General features: G+C 38.1%; 2 protein-coding genes across 2 annotated transcripts; both read right to left on the bottom strand.

Moving 5' to 3' along the window:
- Positions 1–21024: 21024 nt before the first annotated feature.
- LOC119979871 lies at positions 21025–21600 on the bottom strand. The gene has a single exon (XM_038822494.1). It carries the CDS (start codon positions 21598–21600, stop codon positions 21025–21027), a length of 576 nt encoding a protein of 191 aa, XP_038678422.1.
- A 114-nt stretch (positions 21601–21714) lies between these two features.
- Positions 21715–22323, bottom strand: LOC119979870. Its single transcript, XM_038822492.1, has one exon. It carries the CDS (start codon positions 22321–22323, stop codon positions 21715–21717), a length of 609 nt encoding a protein of 202 aa, XP_038678420.1.
- Between the last annotated feature and the right edge of the window lie 2172 nt (positions 22324–24495).

The following is a 24495-nucleotide window of genomic DNA, read 5'->3' as shown; positions in this document are numbered from 1 at the left end:
AGAAAGCCCTACCCTACTAATAACCAAGGCAACAATTCTTACAATGAGAATTACCCTTGGAGGAATCATCCAAACTTTGGGTGGAGGAATGATGGGAATGCTCAATCCCAATCACTCCCCAATCCACCCCAACAACAATTGCCTCCTCCAAGTGTTGCACAACCAGCTCCACAACCTTACATTCCACCTCTTAAGAGGTCTCTTGAAGACACTCTTAACATTTTCATGCAAGCCCAAATAAGGGAGAATCAAAAGGCCACCAAATTCCAAGAACAAACCAATAGAGCCATTGAGAATATTAAGAGTCAAATCACTAAGGTCACCCAAGCTCTCACCACATATGAGAAGGGTAAATTCCCAGCTCAACCATATCCCAATCCATCCAAACAAGCCAATGTGGTGGAATCTACTAGTGGGGGGGTGAGTGGACATGAACAAGCCCAATCCATCCTCACTTTGAGGAATGGACGCATTGTGGATAGGCCCATACCAAATGAGAATGTTGATCAAAGTGATGAGGTGCAGAATTTTGGGGATAGTGTGGGGAGGAAAGACAAAGGAAATAGTGGAAAGGAGAATAGTTTGGAGAAAATTGTACAGGAAAATGGTACACTTGATGCAAGTGTCCGGACACCTATTTTGGATCATCCGGACACTTCATCCAGAAATTTAGAGAAAGGTGAGAAAATACCAAGAAAAGATGAGGCGAGTGAGGGACAATCACATAGGACAAGGGTAGACACGTCTAAGGATAAAGAGTGTATCCCAAGGCCACCATTTCCTCACCGATTAGGGAAGAAAACCAATGAGGCTCTACATAAAGAGATGTTTGAACTTTTCAAACAAGTGAAAGTGAACATACCTCTTCTAGATGCCATTAAACAAGTTCCCTCGTACGCAAAGTTCCTCAATGATTTGTGTACCGTGAAACGTAAATTGAATGTGAAGGAGAAGGCTTTTCTTACGGAGCAAGCAAGCTCCATCTTACAAGCCACCACTCCACCTAAATATAAGGATCCCGGTTGCCCTACCATTCCAATAGTCATAGGGAACCATAGGATTGAGCATGCATTGTTGGATTTAGGTGCTAGTGTTAATCTCCTTCCATACTCGGTCTATCAACAAATGGGGTTAGGTGAGCTTAAGCCTACAAGAATTACTTTGCAACTAGCCGATAGATCCGTCAAGATTCCTAGGGGAATAGTTGAAGACGTACTAGTTCAAGTGGATGAATTTTACTTCCCAGTTGACTTTGTGGTTTTAGATACTCAACCCCTCCCTAGCTTTAGCAAACCAATTTCGGTCCTTTTAGGTAGACCTTTCCTAGCAACCTCAAATGCTTTGATCAATTGTAGGAATGGTGTCATGGTGCTATCTTTTGGGAATATGACCGCGGAGATGAACATCTTTAATGTGTCTAAGCAAATGGGAGAGTTTGAAGACATTAGGGAAGTAGATTGGATCCATTCATATGTTGAGGAGAACTTTGAGAAAACTCTTGCTAGGGATTCGGTGGAAGGTGTGCTAGCTTTGAGCGAAAAAGGTAGTCAATTTCTAGTTGAGGAAGAGGAAATTAATGAGGTTTTGGAGTCTTTAGCTATCCATAGCATAGGACGATTCAACCCACCCATTGAGGAATTAGAACCTTCCAAGACTAAGCTTGAATCATCTCTAGAGCATCCACCAACACCGGAAAGGAAACCCTTACCAAGTGAATTAAAATATGTGTTTTTGGGAGAGAAGGAGTCATACCCCGTTGTGATATCTTCCCTACTTACTTCTCCCCAAGAAGAGAAACTTGTTCAAGTTTTACAAAGGTATAGAAGGGCAATAGGTTGGACAATTGCTGATTTGAAGGGTATTAGTCCTTTGGTTTGTACTCATAGGATTTACATGGAAGAGGAAGCTAAGCCCGATAGACAAATGCAAAGACGTTTGAATCCGAACATGAAGGAGGTAGTTAGGGGGGAGGTACTAAAATTGCTTGACGCGGGGATCATTTATCCCATTGCGGATTTCAAATGGGTATCTCCTACCCAAGTGGTCCCCAAAAAGTCCGTAGTTACGGTAGTTAAGAATGACAAGAGCGAATTGGTGCCCACTCGAATTCAAACCGGGTGGCGTATGTGCATTGACTACCGTAGACTCAATATGGTTACTAGAAAGGACCATTTCCCCTTACCCTTCCTTGACCAAGTCATTGAGAGAGTAGCGGGTAGAGCCTATTATTGCTTCCTTGATGGGTATTCCGGATATAATCAAATAGAGATTGCCTTAGAAGACCAAGACTAGACCACATTCACATGTCCATTTGGAACTTTTGCTTATAGACACATGCCTTTTGGGTTATGCAATGCTCCGGACACCTGTCAAAGGTGCATGATGAGTATCTTTAGTGAGATGGTTGAGAAGATTATGGAGGTCTTTATGGATGATTTTTCGGTTTACGGAGATACCTATGACCAATGCCTTGCTAATTTGGCAAGTGTGTTAAAAAGATGTGAGGGGAGCCAATTGGTTCTCAATTGGGAAAAGTGTCATTTCATGGTGACACATGGAATTGTATTGGGACACATTGTGTCATCCAAAGGGATAGAGGTTGACAAGGTAAAAATTGAATTAATTCAAAAGTTACCTCCCCCTACATGTGTTAAAGATGTGAGATCTTTTTTGGGTCATGCGGGTTTCTATAGAAGGTTTATTAATTCTTTTAGTGCCATTGCCAAACCTTTAAGTAACTTGCTTGCTCAAGATGTCTCTTTTGAATGGACACCACAATGTCAACAAGCCTTTGATGATTTGAAAGGTGCCCTAACCACCGCACCCATTATGCAAACTCCCGATTGAAATATGCCCTTTGAACTCATGTGTGATGCAAGTGATGTGGCGGTTGGGGCGGTCCTAGGACAAAGAAAAGAAAACCATGCTCATGTTATATACTATGCTAGTAAGACTTTGAATGATGCTCAAGTGAATTATACCACTACCGAAAAGGAATTACTAGCTATAGTTTTTGCCTTGGACAAGTTTAGGTCCTATTTGGTTGGCTCGAAAGTCATCATCTTTACCGACCATGCGGCTTTGAAGTATTTACTTTCAAAAGCGAATGCCAAGCCTAGGTTGTTAAGATGGATTCTCTTACTTCAAGAATTTGACCTTGAAATTAAAGATAAGAAAGGAGTGGAGAATGTAGTAGCCGACCATCTATCTAGACTTCCCGGACAAAATTTGATTTCACATGGCATACCCATCAATGAGCATTTCCCGGATGAACAACTCCTCCTCACTAATGCCATCTCTTCTAAATTGACTCCATGGTATGCGGACATTGCCAACTTTTTGGTGACCGGAAACATGCCATCTCATTGGAGTAAGATTGATAGATCCAAATTTCTTCGCAATGTGCGAAACTTCTTTTGGGATGACCCATATTTGTTCAAGTATTGTTCCGATCAAGTGATTAAGAGGTGCATCCCCGATAATGAATTTGAAAGTGTCATGGCCTTTTGCCATAAATATGCTTGTGGAGGCCATTTTTCCTCCAAAAAGACCGCAACCAAAATTCTTCAAAGTGGCTTATATTGGCCTTCTTTGCACAAAGATGTCCATGCTTATTGCCTATCTTGTGACAATTGCCAAAGGCTAGGTAATTTAGGAAAACGTGAGATGATGCCCCTCCAACCTATTAACATCTTGGAAATTTTCGATTGTTGGGCCATTGACTTCATGGGACCCTTCCCTAATTCATTTGGTTATTTGTATATCTTGGTTGGTGTGGATTATGTGTCCAAGTGGGTAGAAGCCATCCCTTCTTGAACAAATGATCACCAAGTTGTGATAAAATTTTTAAAAGAAAACATTTTCTCAAGATTTGGGATGCCTCGAGCCATCATAAGTGATGGTGGGTCTCACTTTTGCAATGCCCCGGTTCGAACTTTGATGAAACGATATGGCATTTTGCACAAAGTTGGCACCCCTTATCATCCACAAACAAGTGGCCAAGCGGTATTGGCAAATAGGGAGATTAAACGTATTCTTAAAAAAACGGTTGGTCCCAATAGAAGAGATTGGTCTTCAAAATTGATTGATGCTTTGTGGGCTTACCGTACCGCGTATAAGACTGCCCTAGGAATGTCCCCTTATAGACTTGTCTATGGCAAGGCTTGTCACTTGCCGGTGGAATTGGAGCACAAGGCCTATTGGGCCATTCGCACTTTGAATGACTCCACCGATCAAGTTGGGGGGCATCGCAAACTCCAAATCCAAGAGATTGAGGAGTTGAGGAATGATGCTTTTGAAAATGCCAAAATTGCTAAGCTTAAAATGAAAAGATATCATGATAAGCACATTGTGAGGAAAGTTTTTCATGAGGGACAAAAGGTTCTTCTATACAACTCCAGGTTACACTTGTTTCCCGGGAAGTTGCGTACCAAATGGACCGGACCTTTTATTGTCCGCAAGGTTCCCCATATGGAAGCCTTGACATTGATGATCCTAGGAGTGGAAAGACTTTTAAGGTTAATGGCCAACGTTTGAAACCATACTTGGAAAATTTTAATGAATTGGCCGAAGAATGGGACCTTGTGGATCCCATCCCTTCCTAGTGTGCGTGAAAAGATCTCTCTTGTATATATGTTAGTGTTAGTTTGTTTTTCATTCATTTTTGGTGTGTTTTTGTATGCTCACAATCTCTTTCACAAATTTCTTCTTGCTTTGTGTTTCATTCTTGACATTGGGGACAATGTCTCATTTAAGTTGGGGGGTGAGAAACTTGTGAATTCGTTGTGAATCTTGCTTTGTTTTGGTGTGTTTAATTTTTTTTATTTATTTCGTTGAGTTTTGGTTGATTGTGTAAAGTGGGTCAATTTTGAAAATTTTGGACCTGTTTCATTTTGTGCATAAAGTGTCCGGACGATCACCTACTGTTCGGATAGATCATTTTACCATAACTCTGGTTGCTCTCTGTCTCGATTTGTGCATGAACTGTCCGGACGGTATTTATGGTGTCCGGACGCACGAGTTAAAAAAAGAGAGAGAGAGAGGCCAGTTTTAAGTTTTAAAGACCAGATTCACATGACTCTTTGGTGAACCCAAGCCCGAGTAACTTGAGCCCATCTATTCATGTAGATGTCTAGGCCCATGTAGTGTTGAGATAGATTGAGCCCAGGTTTCCCATGAACCCATATCATGATTCGAGCCCTAATCCATTCCTCTTTGTTCTTGTTTCAAAAACAAATTGCGACAGAGCCCCCTTTCTTCTTCTTTGCACGAATCGAACCAAACTGTTCTTCTTCCTCTTCCTAAACCACCGAACATTCAGAACTCCATTGGGTGTTTTCGAGTTGAATAGCGTGATGAGGTTGTCACTCGACAGAGACTGAGGAGTTGCTGTGATTTGGAGTTGGCGTGATCAATGAGAACAAGGTAGTACTTCGAACTCTAAAATCATTTATATGTTTGGAATTTTGGAGTGTTTTTGGTGAGATTTGAAGAAGTTTATGGTTGACTGGTTGTGGAATGTTTAAATTTGGGAGGTGATTTGAACTTGAAATATGGGGTTTTCTGCATTATTGGGTTGATTTTCGGGGCTGTTGTGTTGCTGCGGAATTAGATTTGTTTTGGACTGTTTTGGGTTACCTTGGGTGGAGTTGTGATGCTGAAATTTTGAAGTGTTACTGCAGATTTTTCTGGGCTATATTTTGGGAAATTCTGTGCAGTTTTGGTGACAGTTTTTGTTGATTGTTTGTGCTGTTAATCTGGAATGATTTAGACAGATTTTTGGGCAGATTTCTGGGTCATTGTGGTACAATTTCTCTAGTTGTATTCTTCTAAATTTCTGTGCAGAATTTTGGAGATAGTTGAGTGCAGTTTTGTTGGGTGATATAGTGCAGTATTTGCTGAATTTTATTGCTGATTGTTGAGTATGTCTCGCAAGAGGTCTAGGGCTGCCAAAATAGTAGTGTCAGAGGAGGACGAGCTGAAAGCTCCTCCCACTTTTATAAGTACTGAAGCCAAGGAGAATTATGAGAGATTTTGGAAAGACAAACCAGTGGTTGTTGAGCGACAATGGAAGCTAGATGATTTTCAGGGAATCCAAATGGGAAAATATGATGCCTTGAATTGGAAGTCCCGGATTGCAGATTTGAAGTGGAAGGGATTAGTTGAGTTTTCGGGACCATGTCACCAGAGTCTAGTAAGAGAGTTCTTCGCGAACATCTCTGAATCGTCTACTGAAGGGGATACCAACATGGTTTCCACTGTGAGAGGAAAGGAGGTGGTCATTACTTATGGCAAGATTAGGAATTTCTTTAAGTTACCACATTTCTCTCCAGGTCCACAGTTCTCATATGGTGATGAAAGATGGGATTGGAATGTAATTAAGGAGGCATTGTTTGTGCCTGGCACAGTTGGAAAAAACCGGAATATTCGGAAAGGCTTATTGAAATGGGAGTATGTGCCATTACATGAGTCCTTGTGCTATAATTTGTTCCCACAGGGCAGGAGTGCAGATGTGGGAAAAGACAGAGCACAATTCCTTTATGCTATCATATCCGGACGTGAGATAGACATGCCTCAATTCATTTTTTGTCACCTGCATAATTGTCATGTCAGGGCAGGAGATACCCAGACTAGTATCCCTTATGGAGCGTTCTTGACAGCGATGATCCGGAAGGCCGAGGTGGTATCAACAGTGGACCTAAACACATCCACTAATGTTTTAGGGCCTATTGATCATGTGTGCATGGGGAAGTCTTGGGCTGGTAGGCTGAGAGCAGCGACGCAGAGACCTCAACAGCAGGAAGAGGCAAACCCAGGTGAGGGCTCATCTGGTGGGCAGTCGGGGTACCAAGTGGTAATAGACAGATTAATAGAGCTGCACACTGATGTTGAAGGATTGCAGTGGGCAATTGAGCAGATGGATGAGAGTCAGCAGCAGACAGATCAGATGGTGAGAGAAATACACAGTATGCTGCAGACTATTGTTCCTAGTCCTTTAGTCCCTTCTCCACAATCACCTACTTCACTAGTACCACCACCAGAGGACTAGATTTAGAGTTTCTTTTGAGAGTTAGGCTAGATTGAGTCCTTCATTGATTTTGAGTATCATGTATTAGCCTTAAACTCTCTGCTACCCTATGTTATTTTTTTTTCATTTTTGTTGTCCTTATTTTGATTGCTTAGGATTGTGGATATTTGGCACGTATTATTGCTTGGATATTATGGTTGTTGACTGTTATTTCAGATTGGTGCATTCATGTTTTGTCTTCAACCATTCTTGAAGAGTATGGTATGGAATTTTTGACTTTATCTCCTAGTAATTGATACTATATCATGCATGACACAGAAGTGATTAGTTTGACCCTAGGAAGGGAAGGGTAGAGGCATTTGGGATTCACTACCAATTTGGATGTTAATTTCTTATTCTTGTTCAAACGTGCAAGTGTAGAGTAGGTTTCTTGATTTCTTTTGTGAAGTTGATACATGCAATTGAGTGGGATAATTGTAATCAATCTTTCTTGGGATGATTGGGATCTAGTTTGATATAAAATTGTGTAGTTAAGCGGACATCTTGGCATTGAAGCATTTGTATGACTGCGTTTTTGGATTCTTTTGTCTGAAAACTACCTTTTATCCCTTCTCATTCTTTTGAGCCATTCTTCATTGATATACATTGGGTTTTGGGTGAAGCTCTTCATTGATATTCATTTGACATTTTATGCGCGTGTTCTTCAATAGCTTTGCAAATATTATATTTGATTACTGAGAAGTGTGATTTTTGTGTTTGCCACTTGCTTGTGAACTTAGGATTGAAGGATTCACTAGGTTGAGAGATTTGAGCTTAGCCTATTCATTTGTGAGTGATTATAAGCCCTAAATTTCTTTAAGCCTCTTGATTTCACTTACAAGCCTTGTGTGAGCTATTTTCCCAAATATTTCTCACCTTTGGTTGCAAGGTTGAGTAGGAGCTTGAAAAATAAATCGGTAGTGATATTACCCCTCCTTATTATGAGAAAAAAATTATGAGGGTTGTTGTATAAATGATGTTATATTCAAAAAAAAAAACAAAAGAAAAGAAAGAAAAAAAAATGCATAGAAAAGAGAAGAAAAACATAAAAAAGAAAAAGAAAAAGAAGGTGTATGCAATAAAGTTAATCCTTTGTGTGTAAAGGATGAGAAGTGTTTGAATTTGTGGTACAATGGAAGGGGTGACAAAATGAGAATTTAGCTCACATGTTTGAGCTTAACCTTGCAACTTGTTACCTAGATCCAAATTCTTCCGACCTTGTCCCATGACCACATTACAACTCAGTTAACCTTTTGATGAATTTGATCCAAGGTAAGCAAGTGAGTTGGTGAATGCATTAGTTGCTCTTGTAGGTGATTTCTTTCTCAAAGTTATGCCTATCCAAAATTATCTTTCATAAACACATACATTTAATCCAATTGTGTAAGTCATTCACTTAGCACAATGCTTTTATGTTTTTGTGTACATTAGGGATTGGGGATTTATGAACACCAAAAGGTTCCATAACAAGGTTTTACTTGTGTGAATGTGTTGAGTTGCCTTGCGTGATTGCACATATATTTTACATAGTATAAAATGTTCTTAGTCATCTTTGAGGAGATTGAGATTGGTTGTCCAAAGATTTTGCATGTTTTCGACTAGCGGGGGAATTACGGGATTAGCTCTATTTCTTGCATGTGAGAATTTAAGAATCATTTACGGTGCTTTCAAAGTAATAGTGGATCCATTGGCAAGAGTCTGTGGGTATCGCTCTGATAAGCCCTCACGAGACTACAACTCGTCCACTAGGGTGACCTAGGGGTTTAAAGGCTTGTTGCATGCGCTAAATGCAACCGTGATGCCTACGTCAGTGAGTTAGGATTTTATTTAGTAGATTTTAGTTTTAGGTAGTGGTTGCATTGCTAGGGACTAGCAACATCTAAGTTGGGGGGTGTGATTGGACCTCTATTTTGAGGTTCCAATGTCCTTTAATTAGGATGTTCTAGCACTTAGCTAATGTATTTGATTGCATTTTAGCTTAGTTTTACACTTACAAATGTTTCCCCTTGGTTTTGTAGGAATCGGACCTTGTTCGGGCAAGTTGGAGCACTTTTTGGGCACTTTTTGTTGTGAGGTGTCGGGACACCTCTCAAGGTGTCCGGACACTTACTGTCCGGACACACACATTAGGTGTCCGGACACTTACTTTGAAAAATGAGAATGAGCCTATAACGAAGACTTGATGAAGCCCAGGTGTCCGGACACCTTCCGAAGCAGTCCAGACACCTAGCGCGGATCTGCAATTTTCTGCACCAAAATTTCAAGGGCATTTGTGGTAAATCATGTATGTAACCAATGGGGAACGATTTTATAAGGGTAGTTAGGTATTTTCTATTGTAAAAAGAGGGGAAAACCCTAAGATTGGGGTTTCTTTCTCATTCATTGATGGACTACACAACATCTAGCCTCCATAGTTTTTCTCTTTTTTTTCTCTCTCTAGGGTTTTACTTAGTTCTTGTGATCTTGATTGTAAACATTGGTTTTCATCTATAAAATTGATGTTTATTCTCATTATAATGAGTGGCTAAGTTCCTTTTCTAGTTTCTAGTCCCGAACGGTGGGTGCAAGTTTTCGATTACTCAAAGTATGTTTAAAGAATCGTAGCTTCAATTTTTCTCTTTTAATTTCATGATAGTTGTGTGATTGGATACATGAGAATGACATATTTGATTGTATTCTTGGATTGTCTAGTCTAGGGATTGCATCTAATGTGTTTGATTGAGAATTGTTAAATCCATTGCATGATTTCCTTAATTAATTGAGTTTTCCATTGCATAGCTATTAATTATGTGTATTGATGATGGGGTTTTGGGTTAATTTAGGAATGTGCATGGGAAAGTTATGGTTAATTGATCTTTGAGTGTGAAACTAGGGTGTTAGTCAAGCCGAGCCCCAAGGGGGAACATTAATCCATAATATTAGGTGCTTATCCCTTTGTGTTCATCGTAGATTAAGAGACCCGATGGCCTACATGTATGAATTGAAGTCTTATATCCTAATTCTCTTTACAAATGCATGATTGATAGTATCACACAATGCATTGTGTATGGTTGTGTGTGTTTGCAATGATACCTTGAGTATGAGAACCGAGAAGCCACCGGGACGGATTAGAGACTAGGTTTTTAATTAATTGTTTTAAATCCAATTCGTGCTTACTTTGATTACAACATCGTTCATGCTACCGAGTCATTTGGCCCATTTCATTTACTTGCTTTTATTTGATATTCATTGCGTTTATTAGTGTTAGCAAATCATTTGCATATCATTCACTTCAAATTTGCATTGCTTCTTCGTGGATCGATACCAGACTCACCGGTTTATTACTTGCCGATACCCTACACTTAGGGTAAGTACACACACTTTGGTGTAGGTCAATGTACATGTAAAATGTTCCTTTATTTACTTCTATGCTTATTGTTATATGAATTTTAGGGCTGTTATTGGTACGGTTACCGTTACCAAACACGGAATACCATTACCATACCAATTCTTTCGGTAACTCAAAAAATGTTACCGTTACCGTTACCGGAAGAGTCGGTATACCGATGGTCGGTATACCGATCGATCAGTAATGGTAAGTCGGTAATTGGTAAATTTACCAATTCTTAAACTTATTTAAAAAAGAGAAAGAAAAAAAAATGCATCAAGTAGCATTGTGCTTAATAGTCATTGTATGAAATTACAACACTTTCATCTTGCCTATAATACCAATAATAAAAATGATAGATTAATGAGAAGGATCATTGTGCTACATGTGAATAAGAGAAAATACCTATCAATCGGAGAAAGAAAGAAAAGGAGAATTCACATAACATTATTCCAACAATCTATAACGGAAAATCTTTCATTTCATTAATTTATAATATTTTTAGTATCCGAAGTGTTTTAAACTCCATAGCATGAAAGCTAGAAGAAACAAGATAAATAAAGATAAAAGACCATAATGGAAATGGAGAAGAAAAGCATGTAATCAATACCAACAAAGCATTTTGTTATGTAGCAAACGCTGCTTTAAAGTTAATGAAATTGCTACGAGTGATATATAAATGATAACCCTAAAAATAATCAATGGTCTAGATTAAATTAGATCAATCTAATGGTCATAATTAAATAAAACTAAAACTAAAAATAATATTAATATATATTTAATATATATGTCGGTAATCGGGAAATTTACCGGTTTTGAACTTTGCTTACCGTTACCGTTACCGAAATCATCGGTAAATTTACCGTACCGAACAATTGGTAACGGTATACCAATCTTCTGCTATTTTCGGTAACCAATTGATCGGTAATGGTATACCAATGGATAATTTACCATACCAGTAACAGCCCTATGAATTTGATGATCTTTCATTGTTAATTGTTTGGATGTGCTGCGGTCTTTGACTGGATAAAAGGTATGTTACCTGATACTATCCTGTCTACGTTGGGATATTCTTTATGTTTGTAGATGCAAGATTGTGTCTACATAGAAAGCATCCTTTGTATCCATCAAGTCCTTATGACCAAGGTTAGAAAAACAATAATAATTTTTTTGATGAACAATGATATATTTGTTCTTTACAGAAAGGAACCATCCAACCTACTTGATCATTAGGCAGATTGACAAAGTAGCGTCGAATATTTGCTCTGACAGAATGTGTTGTGAGTAAGCATTTTTTTAAACTTGCAAATGCCCTTTGCATGGAAATAGAGAATGGAGGCAACATATAAGAAAAGAAAGTCCATTACGTAGAACTACAAGTCAACCTCATCTATAAGACCGTGGAAGATTTTTTAAAAAACTTTGAAACTGTATTTACAAGCTTAGCTGTGACAAAGTATCCTACAGTCTTAGTATTCTGAGCGTAAAAAACAGTTGATATTGTTGACATGGTTCAATTATGTGGTTAAAGCAATTATACCATTACCGAGGTCTGGGGATTAGTTTGATGCACTGATTTCTATCTGCATTCTGTGTTCAGCAAACTAAAATTCTGTGTTCATTGGCTTCAGTTTTTGATGAACGAGGATACCGCGTTCAATTACAAATTTCCTATGCGGAATATTACGTTTGCGGTTTAGTTAATTTTTTAGTTGGTGTTCTTACCTGCTGGTGGTAATTTGTTATCTTAGTTGAGTTTTAATTTGAATTGTTGTTGAATTAAATTACGTTTGAAATTTCCATAGGTAGGTCTTCATCAACTATCGTGGTGCCAGTTTCTTCCTCAGGAATCTGATGACAATTCTTTACCTGACAAAAGGTTGGCATTAGGTTCATGTTCTGTAATGTCCTTGAGCTTGATATCCAACCCCCACCTATTTAAAATTGATTGTCTTATAGTCACCCATCTTAGGAAGTCTTGATATATTTTTATGCAAATGTTGGGTTCCAGAGAAATTCATTATTGGAAAGTGCGTGTGAGAAGGGAAATTTATGGAAAAAGTGTGAGAACTGAGAAATACTAGATGGCTATTTCAGTATATCTTTCAATTCTTGCTTATGTTAGCCTTTCTTCCTTTCCTTACGGCTCTTCCCTGTTTAGTTGGGTATTTAGGATGATTTTCCTCTACATGATTTCCAGGGCATTTACGATTTCTGTAATTGTTTCCCCCTTTTTACGTTGATTACCTAATTGGGACTTGGTGTGTAGAGTAAGTATGTTAATTACTCAATTCATACATCCAATTTTCTGTATCCAATATTGGGGTGTTCACCTCACTAAAGATTTCTCTTTCATTCCTATACCAAAACTTCTGGCTTCTCTTTTTGGGCTGTGATGCATTGACCAAGTGATGGTCTACATTGTATTAGAGTTAAAATCAGAAGCTACTTTATTGATATATTAACATTAACATGATTTATTGGATATATATTGGGAGCCATGTATTCCGCAGCCATTTTTCTTGGAGCAGGCAATGCAAATTCTGTGCAGTCTATTGTGGCTATTGAAAGGACAATTTTTTAACGTTCATGAGCAGCTGGAATTTATTCTCCAATTCCATATGCATTTGCTCAGCTAAATTCCTATTTCTCATTTTATTCTCACTCCTGATGCCCTGTCCTTTTATATCTTCCAATAGGATTTATCTAATTTGTTTGGCACCATTAGCATGGACAATAGAAGACATCCTTTCCTGGGATATAATGTGGCCTCCGATAGAAACTAAAAAGGGGGATTGGTACTCTAAAGAACTCAGCTAAAGCAGCCGCCATGGTCTTCGAGGATCCAGGGTAATTCCTCCACTGTTCATGTTCAAGTCAAATCTCTCAGAACCTTGAGACTGGAATATATATCTTTTTCCACTGCGCTTGAGAGTCCGATTCGGTATTTGTTTTATTCCTTTTGAGGTTAGTTTTTATGCATACAATGAAGCCAATTTTGTGCAATTTGCTCTGACATAGTTATTGATTTGCATCCTTTAGTTGCAATATCTACAGGTTTATATTGTTGACCATAGGGTGCATATAATTGAGGAATTTTGCTGCAAAACAACTTAGAAGATATGTTGCTGGAAGATTAGCTCCACTTGAAGGGATCATTGCTTAAATGACTTGCTTAGTAGTTGTAGTAGAGATCATGGGGCTGCATTGCTAGGGTGATGACCAACTTTCCCTTTTGCAGGACGAAAATAATTGGATGGATTCCCATTTTCCGTCCTTTTTCAGGATTTGAATTGTCATATTCTTTGCTTGATAAATTTGCTCTTATGGCCGTCTAGGTGAAAGCAAAAAAAAACTTGAATTTAATATTGGAGCTAACTTTCCAAAGTTTCCAAATAAGAAAAAATATTAAGCACATGCCTTCACATTTTTTCCAACGTTTTCATTTGTTCTGAATTGCAGGAATTGAGGATTGAAAATTTCTCCTTCGATAGGCCTCATGTGTATGAGGTTAGAATTCCTCTGTCACTAATACCGAATTTGAACATCCTTCCGAGTGCTCCACTAAAGCTAATTTGAAAAAAAAAATCCATGTCCTTATTTTTTTCCTAGAAGTTATGAATTTTGGATGTAAGATTACAATATACAATTTCCTTTTGATATCCTTTCATCGGATGCCAGTTCTTACGTTTGGGTTACAGCTTTGTACTCATTGTTTTCCAGGCCACATTTTATGTTATGTTCCTCTTGAGACTTGATTGGTATTTCCATCTACAACCAAGGCCACATTTTATGTTAAATTCCGCTTGAGACTTGATTTCTATTTCTATCTACAATGAATGTTCTGCTGAAAGGAGTTTTTTGTTGTAAAAGACTGTATAATATTCTCAGTGATTGATCCAAATTAAGCCTTTAGCAATTGATTTTGCTAGAAATACATCAGCAATTATTGATTGTAATCACCAAGAAATTGCAGACACATCAAATTGTATATACACTACTTCTCAATGGAAATCTTGAAAGGTGGTTGCTTTGGATAAAAAAAAAACTTTAGCTTGCGAATTTCTTTCTCGAGGCTGATTTTGAATTTCCAAGTTTTTTTATAGTTTCAGGAAGTTTTAGTTCTTATAAAATCAGAATTGGCCATCAAGTGTTGTAGGCTTCGTATATATCAGTCATGAGTAACTTGAACATTACATGAATTTGCTTTGTTATGAATTAAATTTCACTTACTTCTGTTCTAAATCACTATTATCTTGCTAACTATGGTTCATTTCTATGTGTTGAGGTGAAAATTTATCTAAAATCCTATTCTACTCAAATTAATTGCATGGGATGATAAAAAGGACATGCAAAAAGAAACTCGAGTTGAAGATGGAGGATTTCTGAAGCAAAGCACCTTGACAATGCCACGGTAGTTAGCTACTCCTTTCACATGTAGCTCAAGTAAAGTTGTTACAGTTATGGCTTCGTAAATAGTTTTGAATTTTTTCGAGGCTTCAAATTATTTTTTTTGATGACTATCCTTCAAACCATGCGTTTGTTATTTTTCAAGGTTGATGAGGGCTTCAATGCTTCAATAAGGTTGATGAACAGTTCTGTTATAATGTGCCCTTCAGTGTTCCAAAGCATTTGAGCATGTAACGCCTGCTGTTAAGAACGACGCCATGTAGGGAAATTTGGTTTCTCATACAAAGTATATGTACTCAAATAGTCAAATATCGACTTTACTTTCTCATGTGATGTAAGTTCCAGTTCCATTTTAATGCCACATTTATCTATGGAATACAAAATTGCTTATCCAAGATTTTCAAAATACACCCTCTGTTGTTGCATAAAGATGTTCTTGAGAGGTACTTTAAATGTTCTAGATGGTTTTATTCAGCAGGAGTTCATTTCCTGGATTGTAGTTATTTGTTTGTTATCTCACGGTTATGCCCATTTCTACAACTCAAGCTCCATCATCATACATTTTTAATTCCCAAACTAAATACGTGCCGCGCGAAGCGCGGGTATGCAACTAGTTTGATTGAAATACGGAAGCTACTACTCAACAAGGAAAAACTGAAATTCTTAAAGGATGAGATCAATTCAGAAGTATTTTATCTTTATTTATTGTTGTAATAATAACAGACAGAATTCCATTGGTCTAATTAGAGGACAATGTGATCCTATGTATTGTACAAACTAACCTATCCGACAAACGTATCAAAATAAATAAATAAAATATGATTTGGTCCTTAGATTTATTTATGACCCCTTTTTCTGGAGATAAAATATGCAAATCTGTTATGTAAGTGGGGGAAAGCTTTCCCCTTCTTATCAGGTTATTCAGGGGTGGTGGGCACCTGCTGTAAGATTTTTAAAGAAGGTCCCTTTGTAATGACCCTAAAGCCATTCTAAAATTTAATTTTTTAAAAAAAATTAGGGATGTGTTTTGATCATGTTTACGAGTCTAACGGTATATTATTTTTGTCTCAAACAAAAATTAAATTGAACATGAAAAAGACATGAAAATTGTGGACCATTGAATATGAACTCGAAATGTCCTATGTTAATTTTGTGATGAATTTAATTTTTGTTTGGGATAAAAAAATATTATTGAACTCGTAAACACGATCGAAACACATTCATAATTTTTACTTACTTTTTAAAAAATTTTAAATGCCTCAAAGTTATTAAGGTGGGGTCTCTTGTAAATTTAAATGCCTTAAAGTTATTAAGAGCGTGTACAATGGGCCCTTGAAAACAAGAAAATGAAGAACTTGAGATGTTGATTTCCAGTGCTATGAGCCCACAATGGGTTAAAAGTTGGTATTGAGTTTAACTTAAAATTGTCTACTAACTTGAGATTTCCAGGCCCTATTGTGGATACAAATTGGCCCCACAAGGCCAATACAAAAGGGACACGTATTTGATAAATTTTTTAAAAAAATTTACCCTATTTTCTAATCGCGTGAGCGTATCTCTTTCTCTTTCACGTTGCTTGGCTGCATCCGTCGCCATTATCGTCTTCCAAACAGTCGTTCCAGAGACCAACGGTTGCTCCCTCCATCGTCCAAACCAGAGGCTACTAAAATCGCATCATCATGCTTCGTCAAGGTATGGGCACAAGACTAGTTTCTCTAATTTCCTCTTCATATATTTCTCATATATTTAGATCTGAAACTACTTCTGATTTGTCCCGATTTTGGTTGTTCGTAGTGATTTATTCAATTTCGAGATATGTAGTTATGAGATTGATGATGAACTGTATTTTAAGTCCAGAATAGAGTTTCAATCTGTATGTGCTTTAGATCAATTGGTTTGCTTTATGTAAGGGTTTTTCTTCTCTTGAAAATCACATGGTTCATTTAGGGTTTAGCCATGTGTAGTTTCTATTTCGTCAATTACAATACAAACGAGAAGGTTAAAGGTTATTTAGGATGAACTTGTATTATTCAAATATTATACATTGGGATTGATTTCATATTATCATCATGTCCACTATGTTAATTTTGGATCTTTTAAAGTGTTTATTTTGCAAAAAAAAATTTATGTATGCTTTGTGTTGTTTAGATGGTAGAATGCTTCAATTTATGTTTATATAGTTGTCGATATTGACCCCTTGTTGACTTTCATTTATTTCTTAAATCTGCAACCATTATCAATTTATCGTTGTCCTGAATCCAAACAGCTCCAATGGACCCTCCCCCTCTTGTCAATGAATAGCCTCCTACCCCATACTTTTTCCAATGGGCAGCCGATATGCAATTTCCCCTATCTTCAATGCAAGCTGCACAAGCAGCAGCTTTTGCAACATATTTTCAACAACATTTATGACCCCTGCATACTCCCAGCGCTATTCCTCCTAATGCAGGGGTATCCAATCCCAATTCTGTAATTGGCGGATTAATTAACCCTCAATCACATTCGTCCCAAATCCCCCCAAGTTCTGAGTATCAAGCCCCTTCGACTCAGAATTCAACGCGGTCAACACAAGGGAACAATAAAAAATCACCTAATTGGAAGGTAAACGAGGACATTGCACTATGCGAATCCTGGATAAGAGTGTTAGAGGATCCAATCGTGGGTAATGGACAGGCTCATGATGCATTCTGGTTGAGTATCTTGAATGAATTTAAAGAGCGAGTTCTAGGGACAGAGCGTGCACAGCGTGCATGTGAAAATAGATAGTCTTTGATACAAGCAGATGTGTCGAAGTGGAGGGATATTGTGTGGAGGGTTCAAAGAAACAGGTTCAGCGGAACTAACCCAAATGACGAGGTAATTTTGGTGTTAATAATTATATTATTTCAAAGTCTGAATTTGAAACCTCTTCATTCAATTGTTATGTTTCTACCCATATGATTTTACACATGAAAATGTGTGCAACAGAAAGACCTTATTATCTCCTTCATTTATATGGATACTCAAACTGAAAAAGCTTTCTCTATGAGGATAGAGTTTCTATATCTGATTATGCCTTTGGACTTGTGTTTAGAAAAAAATTAAGGGTTCTTTTCCTTTGGACTTGTGGCATGTTAGATATGTTTTATAAATTAGAATTCATGGAGTTGTTGCATTTTCTTTCTCTGTCATGCCATTTATGTTCATGTTTAGGGGGACAACACTGGGTGACTGTTTTATCTATTATTTGACTGTTTTATCCATATGTATGTATCATTTTTTTGCAGTGGTGGGCATGCTTTATAGTCTTCAAGAAAGACCATGGGAAGGAGTTCAAATTCATACATTGTTGGGAGGTACTTATATTTTACACAAAATGGCAACTTTCCACAGATGAAAAAGATGCTAGGGATGCAAGTAAAGTAGGCAAATCTGGAGGAGTTGGTACCAGCCGATCAAAGAACACTTCCACCATGGCATGTGCCATCATTCACAAATTCTGAATCATCTAGTCCAGGACTTCATACCTTCGACGACTCTTGTAACAATCATGACATTGACATACCTTTAACAGGAACTCCAACCTCTGGACTCAACGACAATGTAGGACAAAACAATCCTCCACCTACTGTACTTCCCAACCCACCTATACAGCGACCTTTAGGCAGGAAATCAGCCGAGGAAAAACGTCGACGAACAATTGCAGGTAATTCCCAAACTTCTTCAGCGGCAAGTGAGCAATTGCATGCTACTGTTTCGGCATGGAGACAAAGCTTGGAGACGAGTTTTGAGTCCTTAAAGCAAACAGTTGAAGAACAGACATTTCATGCCATTAAAATTGCAAGGCTTGATGTTATCCGAAGGAGCATCAAGATAACAAAAGATCTTGCAGATGCTGAAAGAGAGTTGTCCCAGCTGGATCCTAATCTGAGTCAGGAGGAGCTCGTCGCTATGCGTCTTGAGAGAATGAGGGAATTGAAGGCGCTTGATAAGGAGCATAAGGGTGAGTTAACATTTGCACAATTTTTTTTTATGCATACAACCTATTATTTTCAAATAAACTGTATCAAGGCTGAGTTAATTGTGTTTTGCTTATGGAATTCAGAAATTTGAGCACTCGAATTTTCACCTGGTGGAAGTGGAGCTAGGCGCCAGAACAAGGACCGGTACAATATGAGCCCATGCAATCTTGAAAACAGGTTCAATGTTGAGGGAGATAGGGAAGAAGGAATGTAGGCATGAGAACCATCAGCACATCCAAGTTGAACGAGTTACTGCATCTGTTTCATTGTGTGACTTAATGACTTTAGTATTGCTTAATGCCTTTGGTACTGCATTGATATGGATTTAATTGCAAGCGCACAAATCGCACAAGTAATAAAGAGGTGAGTAAATTATCGTTTCCACTAGGGATGTGTTGGCAATAGAAATCAATGTCAAACTAGTAATAACTACGCAAATTGGGGAAATGTTTTACGGTTTGTTTTGATTTTTAACTAAACTAATTAAAAAGAATAAAGACAAATCAAACACAAGTGTGAAATCAAGGATGGAAAGCACTAGGGTACTTAACGTCACCTCACCTATCCAATTCAATTCCCTTGGTCTCTTAATCCCTAATTCCTCTCTCTATAATGACAATCGATTTCCCAACCTATTCAATGTTCTATTCCTAGATACATCAAACTTATTTTCAACATAAATCTCTGTTATTGCTAACAATCGGATTAATATATCAAAAACCCATTAAGAACTATGGAAATCATTTAGCGATTGCATAAGCCACAAACCTATATTCCTATGGTTCATGCACCCTATGTCATCTATGGCTTGAGGCAAGCCCTAGATATCTCCTTCCGGTCTCAATCTAGGCAGCAAATCAATTGAATGATTGCCAAACATTCAAAAGCATTAATCACACCCATAGACAATCAATAGAGAGAGAGAAATCAAGAAATAAGGAAACCAAGTTTATTGAATCTTCAAGGTTTGGTTATATTAAGACCCTAGTAAGAAATCTAGCCACTCATGGAAGCAAAATACATCATTAAACAAAGGAAATCAACCATAGAAACTAGGATAGAAAAGGAGAGAGAAAACCTCTTTGTAGACCATCTTCTTCTCCAAGCTTCAATGGTGGCTCCAAGCTCTCCAATGGTGGTAAAATGAAAATCCCCTCCAAGAACTCCCCCAAAACCCTATTTTATGTCTTTTATACTTCCCCAAACTCTTATGTCGTTTTCAAAACAAGTTGGGGTCGTTTTGTCTCAAAAACAAGTGAATTTAGAACTTTTTCGCGAAACTACGCGTGCTGTGAATAGTACCTCCGATCGATCGGACACTGTTCTGATCGATCGGAAATAGCCTCTGTCTCCATGAATTCAAGGCTGTTTTGGCAGGTCCGATCGATCGGGAATGGCTCCGATCGATCGGAAATCGGTTCTGGAGTAAAAATCTTCATTTTGCACTCCTTTCCTTCCTTTCTTGCCTTGACACCTACAATATGCAAATACAACTTTCTTAGGCAATATCAACTCTTAATCAACTCAAAATGAGATGAACTTATGTGTAAAAGATGCATAAGTGTATGTATATATTTGACACATCATGCATCTGTCTCATTGTGGATAATAACTATGAATTGTCAAACATCGTATTAGGTATTGACTTATTATTATATGTATTGAGAAATGGATGTTATCACGGGCAGGCCGATATTTGAGTACTGGATGAAATGTGTTGCTACTTAGGTGGTCTCTGTCTACTTTGATGCTGGAAGAACGGATCAACAAATCCATTCATTGAATTGTGTCGTTTAACATTATGGTATTACACAGTTCTATATGACCTGTCTGGTTTTATCTGATTTGATATAGCTGTTACGTTTTTGTGACTTTGAGAATTGTAGTAGATATGGATGATGATTTCGCATCTTCGAAATTTCAGTTAGTATTTCCATGTACCAATATTTTTCCAATATCATCTTGCATCCAACTATCAATGCTTTCCAAAAGCAGGTCAATATACTCCTCCATTATGGTAAAAAATTAGATATAAACTAGACAATTATTTCAAGGAAAACAAAACACAGATGCATAGTAGGTTAGAAATTTCCCAGGTATCATAATTAGCAAACATTGACTACTTTACATAATATAGTTCTCTACGCATTACAACATTCCATCCAAAGTCTGAATCAATACTACAAATGACTACTCTCTCCCCCGAAATTCATCCACAAATGGTCCATTAAGTCATTCCTTAGCATACCGTTAATTGACTTATCCCTAACCTGTTGCATACGTGAATGGATGTAAGTTCCCAACCATTCCTCATAATGGTGAAGCAAATTATCTGGAATACTTTCCCCACCAAGTGGTTGCCACGGTTCTATTCCAAGGTGTCGCTCATCCTCTATTATCATATTATGCAATATGATGCAGCATTGCGTAATGTTCTTTATGATTTCTGTATCCCAAAATCTCATTAGACCTTGCGTTATCACCCATTTGGCTTGCAAAACCCCAAAAACTCTCTCGACATCCTTTCGTGCGGCCTCCTGTTTCCTTGCAAAATGTTTCTCTTTTTCTATTCGCGGATGCTTGATTGATTGGATCAATGTGGCATAGTGAGGGTAAATACAATCAGTCAGATAGTATGGAATGTGATACACCCTACCATTTACCTTGTAAGGAGTTTGTGAGGTTTGACATTGAATGAACCTATCAAATAGTGGTGAGTGGTCAAGCACAGAGATGTCATTGTATGTCCCCGCCATACCGAAGAATGCATTCCAAATCCACAGGTCCATAGACGCAAGAACCTCAAGAATCAATGTCGGCCTGCCCGTGTGGCCGATGAACTGACCATGCCAAGCAGTTGGACAATTACACTACTCCCAATGCATGCAATCTAGAGAACCGATCATTCCGGAAAAACCACGAGCCTCATTTTCAGCTAATAGCCGAGTGAGGTCCGATTCGTTAGGTCCTTGTAAGTACTGCTCAGAGTAAATGCTAACGATGGACTCACAAAATAAACGGACTGTATCTATCGCAGTAGTTTGTGCAATCATAAGAGCATCATCCTCCCGATCGATAGGACTGCCATAAGCAAGAACTCGTAATGCAGCTGTCATCTTCTGTATTGATGAGAAACCAAGCCTCCCCACACAATCATATTTCAATCTGAAATAAGGTTGACTCTCTTCCAAGTCAATTATGATCTTATGAAACAACTCTCTCCTCATTCGAAACCTGCGACGAAACATGTGTGGTGGGAAGATACAATCTAGTGTGAAATACTTCCTAACAAGATCGTTGTATGCTTTTGCGCGATCGCGGCTAATGAATGTACGTTTACATACTCTTGGAGGCTCGAGCTCTTCCGATTCTTCAACAACCTGCTGCACCATGGCTATCTCTTCTAGTTCCTGTTGCTGTATGTTGACATATTGCTCCATAAATTGCCATCCATTAGGCCAAACATAAGGATCTGACATTGGATGGGAAGTTTTGTTGCAACCTTCGCAAGTTTAAAAGAATCGGTGGTACCTCTATACTCAAGATAATGCCAAGTATTGTGGTGATGATGATCAGAAAAACATGCTATGCTCTCGATGAAGTTGAAAATCAACAATAGATTAACCCAATCATATCAAACATCAGCAAATCCATTCCCAAACACACGGAGTAATTTAGGCAAACAACTTGTATGCATTGTTGAGAGAAAAAGCACAGACCTACAAAAGAGGGAACAAAGAAGGAGTTTCTATTAATATCAGTGTCAAACGAGTTACTCTTTGTTGATTGTAGTAAAAAGATGCATTAGATGCAAATGAAATAAATGTGGTTATTCAATATATCACTCAACTTTAATGGGGAAAAGGTAAAAATGATAAAAGTCTTTCAAAATCAACCCACATGCTAGTTTGTCTTTTTATTATTTTTTGTCATTACATGTCTTTAAAAAATGCATGCCAAGGCTACTACCGTAGGATAAAAAACACTAAACAAATGCTAGATATACATGTGCATAGTATGAAATTCTACTATATTTTTTCTTCCAAGAATTGCTTACCCTTTACTTTTGCATCTCCTCCTCCTTTTCTTGCCTTTTAGCATGTTTCAGTATGGAGACTTTGTAGGTCAGACTAATATTACTGAAGTTCTTCAGTGAAAGATCATTCTTGTTTATGATCATATTTGTTGAAGAATCGTTGTGTAGACTGCTTTGCTATTGTTGTTGATATTCTTTAATTTGCCCTTGCATAGCTAAATGGTAGTTATTATGGTAGTTATGTTTCAAGTGTATAAAAATTGGTACCCATTGTAGGAGTTCCCTTGAAAATATAGAGATGCACAAAAATCAAGACAAATGTTCAGCTCTAAGGTGGGGTCTATTATAAAAAAATTTACAGTAGACCCCTGGTACCCGTTGTTCAGGGGGTTAGGGAGTCAATTAACAGTCTTCAACCTACAGCAAGTCAGGACTAGTCAATTGGTATGGGTGTGTCTCGATCTTGTCCGTGGAAAGCTCCCAGAGTTGGGTTTGTAAAAATTAATTTTGACGCGGCGGTGAAGGCCAATCTAATGCACACTGGTTTTCGTTGTATTATTAGGGATTCAACGGGCTTTCCGATGGCTGCTTGCTCTGTGTCAAGACCAGTGGCTCTTAACCCTCTCTTGGCAGAGTCGTCTTCTGCTTTATTTGCTCTTCAATTCGCAAAAGATCTGGGTTTTCATGAGATTCAGTTAGAAGGGGATTGCTTGTCACCACCTCTTGGTGGAGTTGTAGTGGTTTCTCTAATACAAATGGGTCTCAGACCTTTTTCAAAAAAAAAAAAGCTAACAAACCTGTGTCTGACACCGTAGAACTGATTATCGGCACGGAGAAGATCATGTGGGTGTTTGGCAGTGCGTTTGCACTGCGTTCAGTTGCAACACACCTCACAGCACCACAGTTTTTTGTGACACGCCAAACAGTTTTTGCGTTCCAACTCACCTAACAGCACCACAGCTTTTTACCTCACAGCACCTCACCACACCTCACAGCATTCCCAAACGCTTACAATGTATGTTGAATTGTCCTACGTAATCAAATTAGGTCAATTATTTTATTTTAGACTAATGTACAATATAAACATTAAGTGATTTTATATTAATATTATTAGTCATCTAATATAACCGTAATTTAGTTACGCCAAACGCATCTCACAGCACCACACCGCACTGCACCACAGTTTTAAAAGTGATGCGCCAAACAGCTTTTTACATTCCAACTCACCTCACAGCACCACAGTTTTATAACTCACAGCACCACACCACACCTCACAGCACCTTACAGCATTCCCAAACAAGCCGCATATGTTGTGGATACGTAGAACAGATTTTCTTTGCCCTAGTGCCTAGTGGATACCCTTCTAAGTTGCTCTTTGGGCCTTGATTCATGGACCTATTTCGGGCTTTCGGCCTATCTTTCCCTTCATCTCATTGGGCTTATATTCAGAGGCTTAGCTTTAGATCTTCAGTGGGCTCAATCTTTCTTGGCCCATTTGTTTATCTCAACTGTAATCGTTGGTTACAATTCGAACATTGTATATATATTGGCATGTCGTCGTTATATTCTTTAAGTTGAATATTACAAATGTTCAGCTCTTTCTCTTCATCTTCTT

The sequence above is a fragment of the Tripterygium wilfordii genome, chromosome 15, assembly GCF_013401445.1.
Source record: "Tripterygium wilfordii isolate XIE 37 chromosome 15, ASM1340144v1, whole genome shotgun sequence".
In the NCBI taxonomy this organism is placed as follows: Eukaryota; Viridiplantae; Streptophyta; class Magnoliopsida; order Celastrales; family Celastraceae; genus Tripterygium; species Tripterygium wilfordii.
The sequence above is the reverse complement of the archived record's forward strand: the minus strand, read 5'-3'. Positions and strand labels throughout refer to the sequence as shown.

Bases quoted from the DNA above. Each gene is read 5' to 3' on its own strand.
- LOC119979871 (XM_038822494.1), bottom strand. From the start codon at position 21,600: ATGGCGGGGACATACAATGACATCTCTGTGCTTGACCACTCACCACTA.
- LOC119979870 (XM_038822492.1), bottom strand. From the start codon at position 22,323: ATGTCAGATCCTTATGTTTGGCCTAATGGATGGCAATTTATGGAGCAA.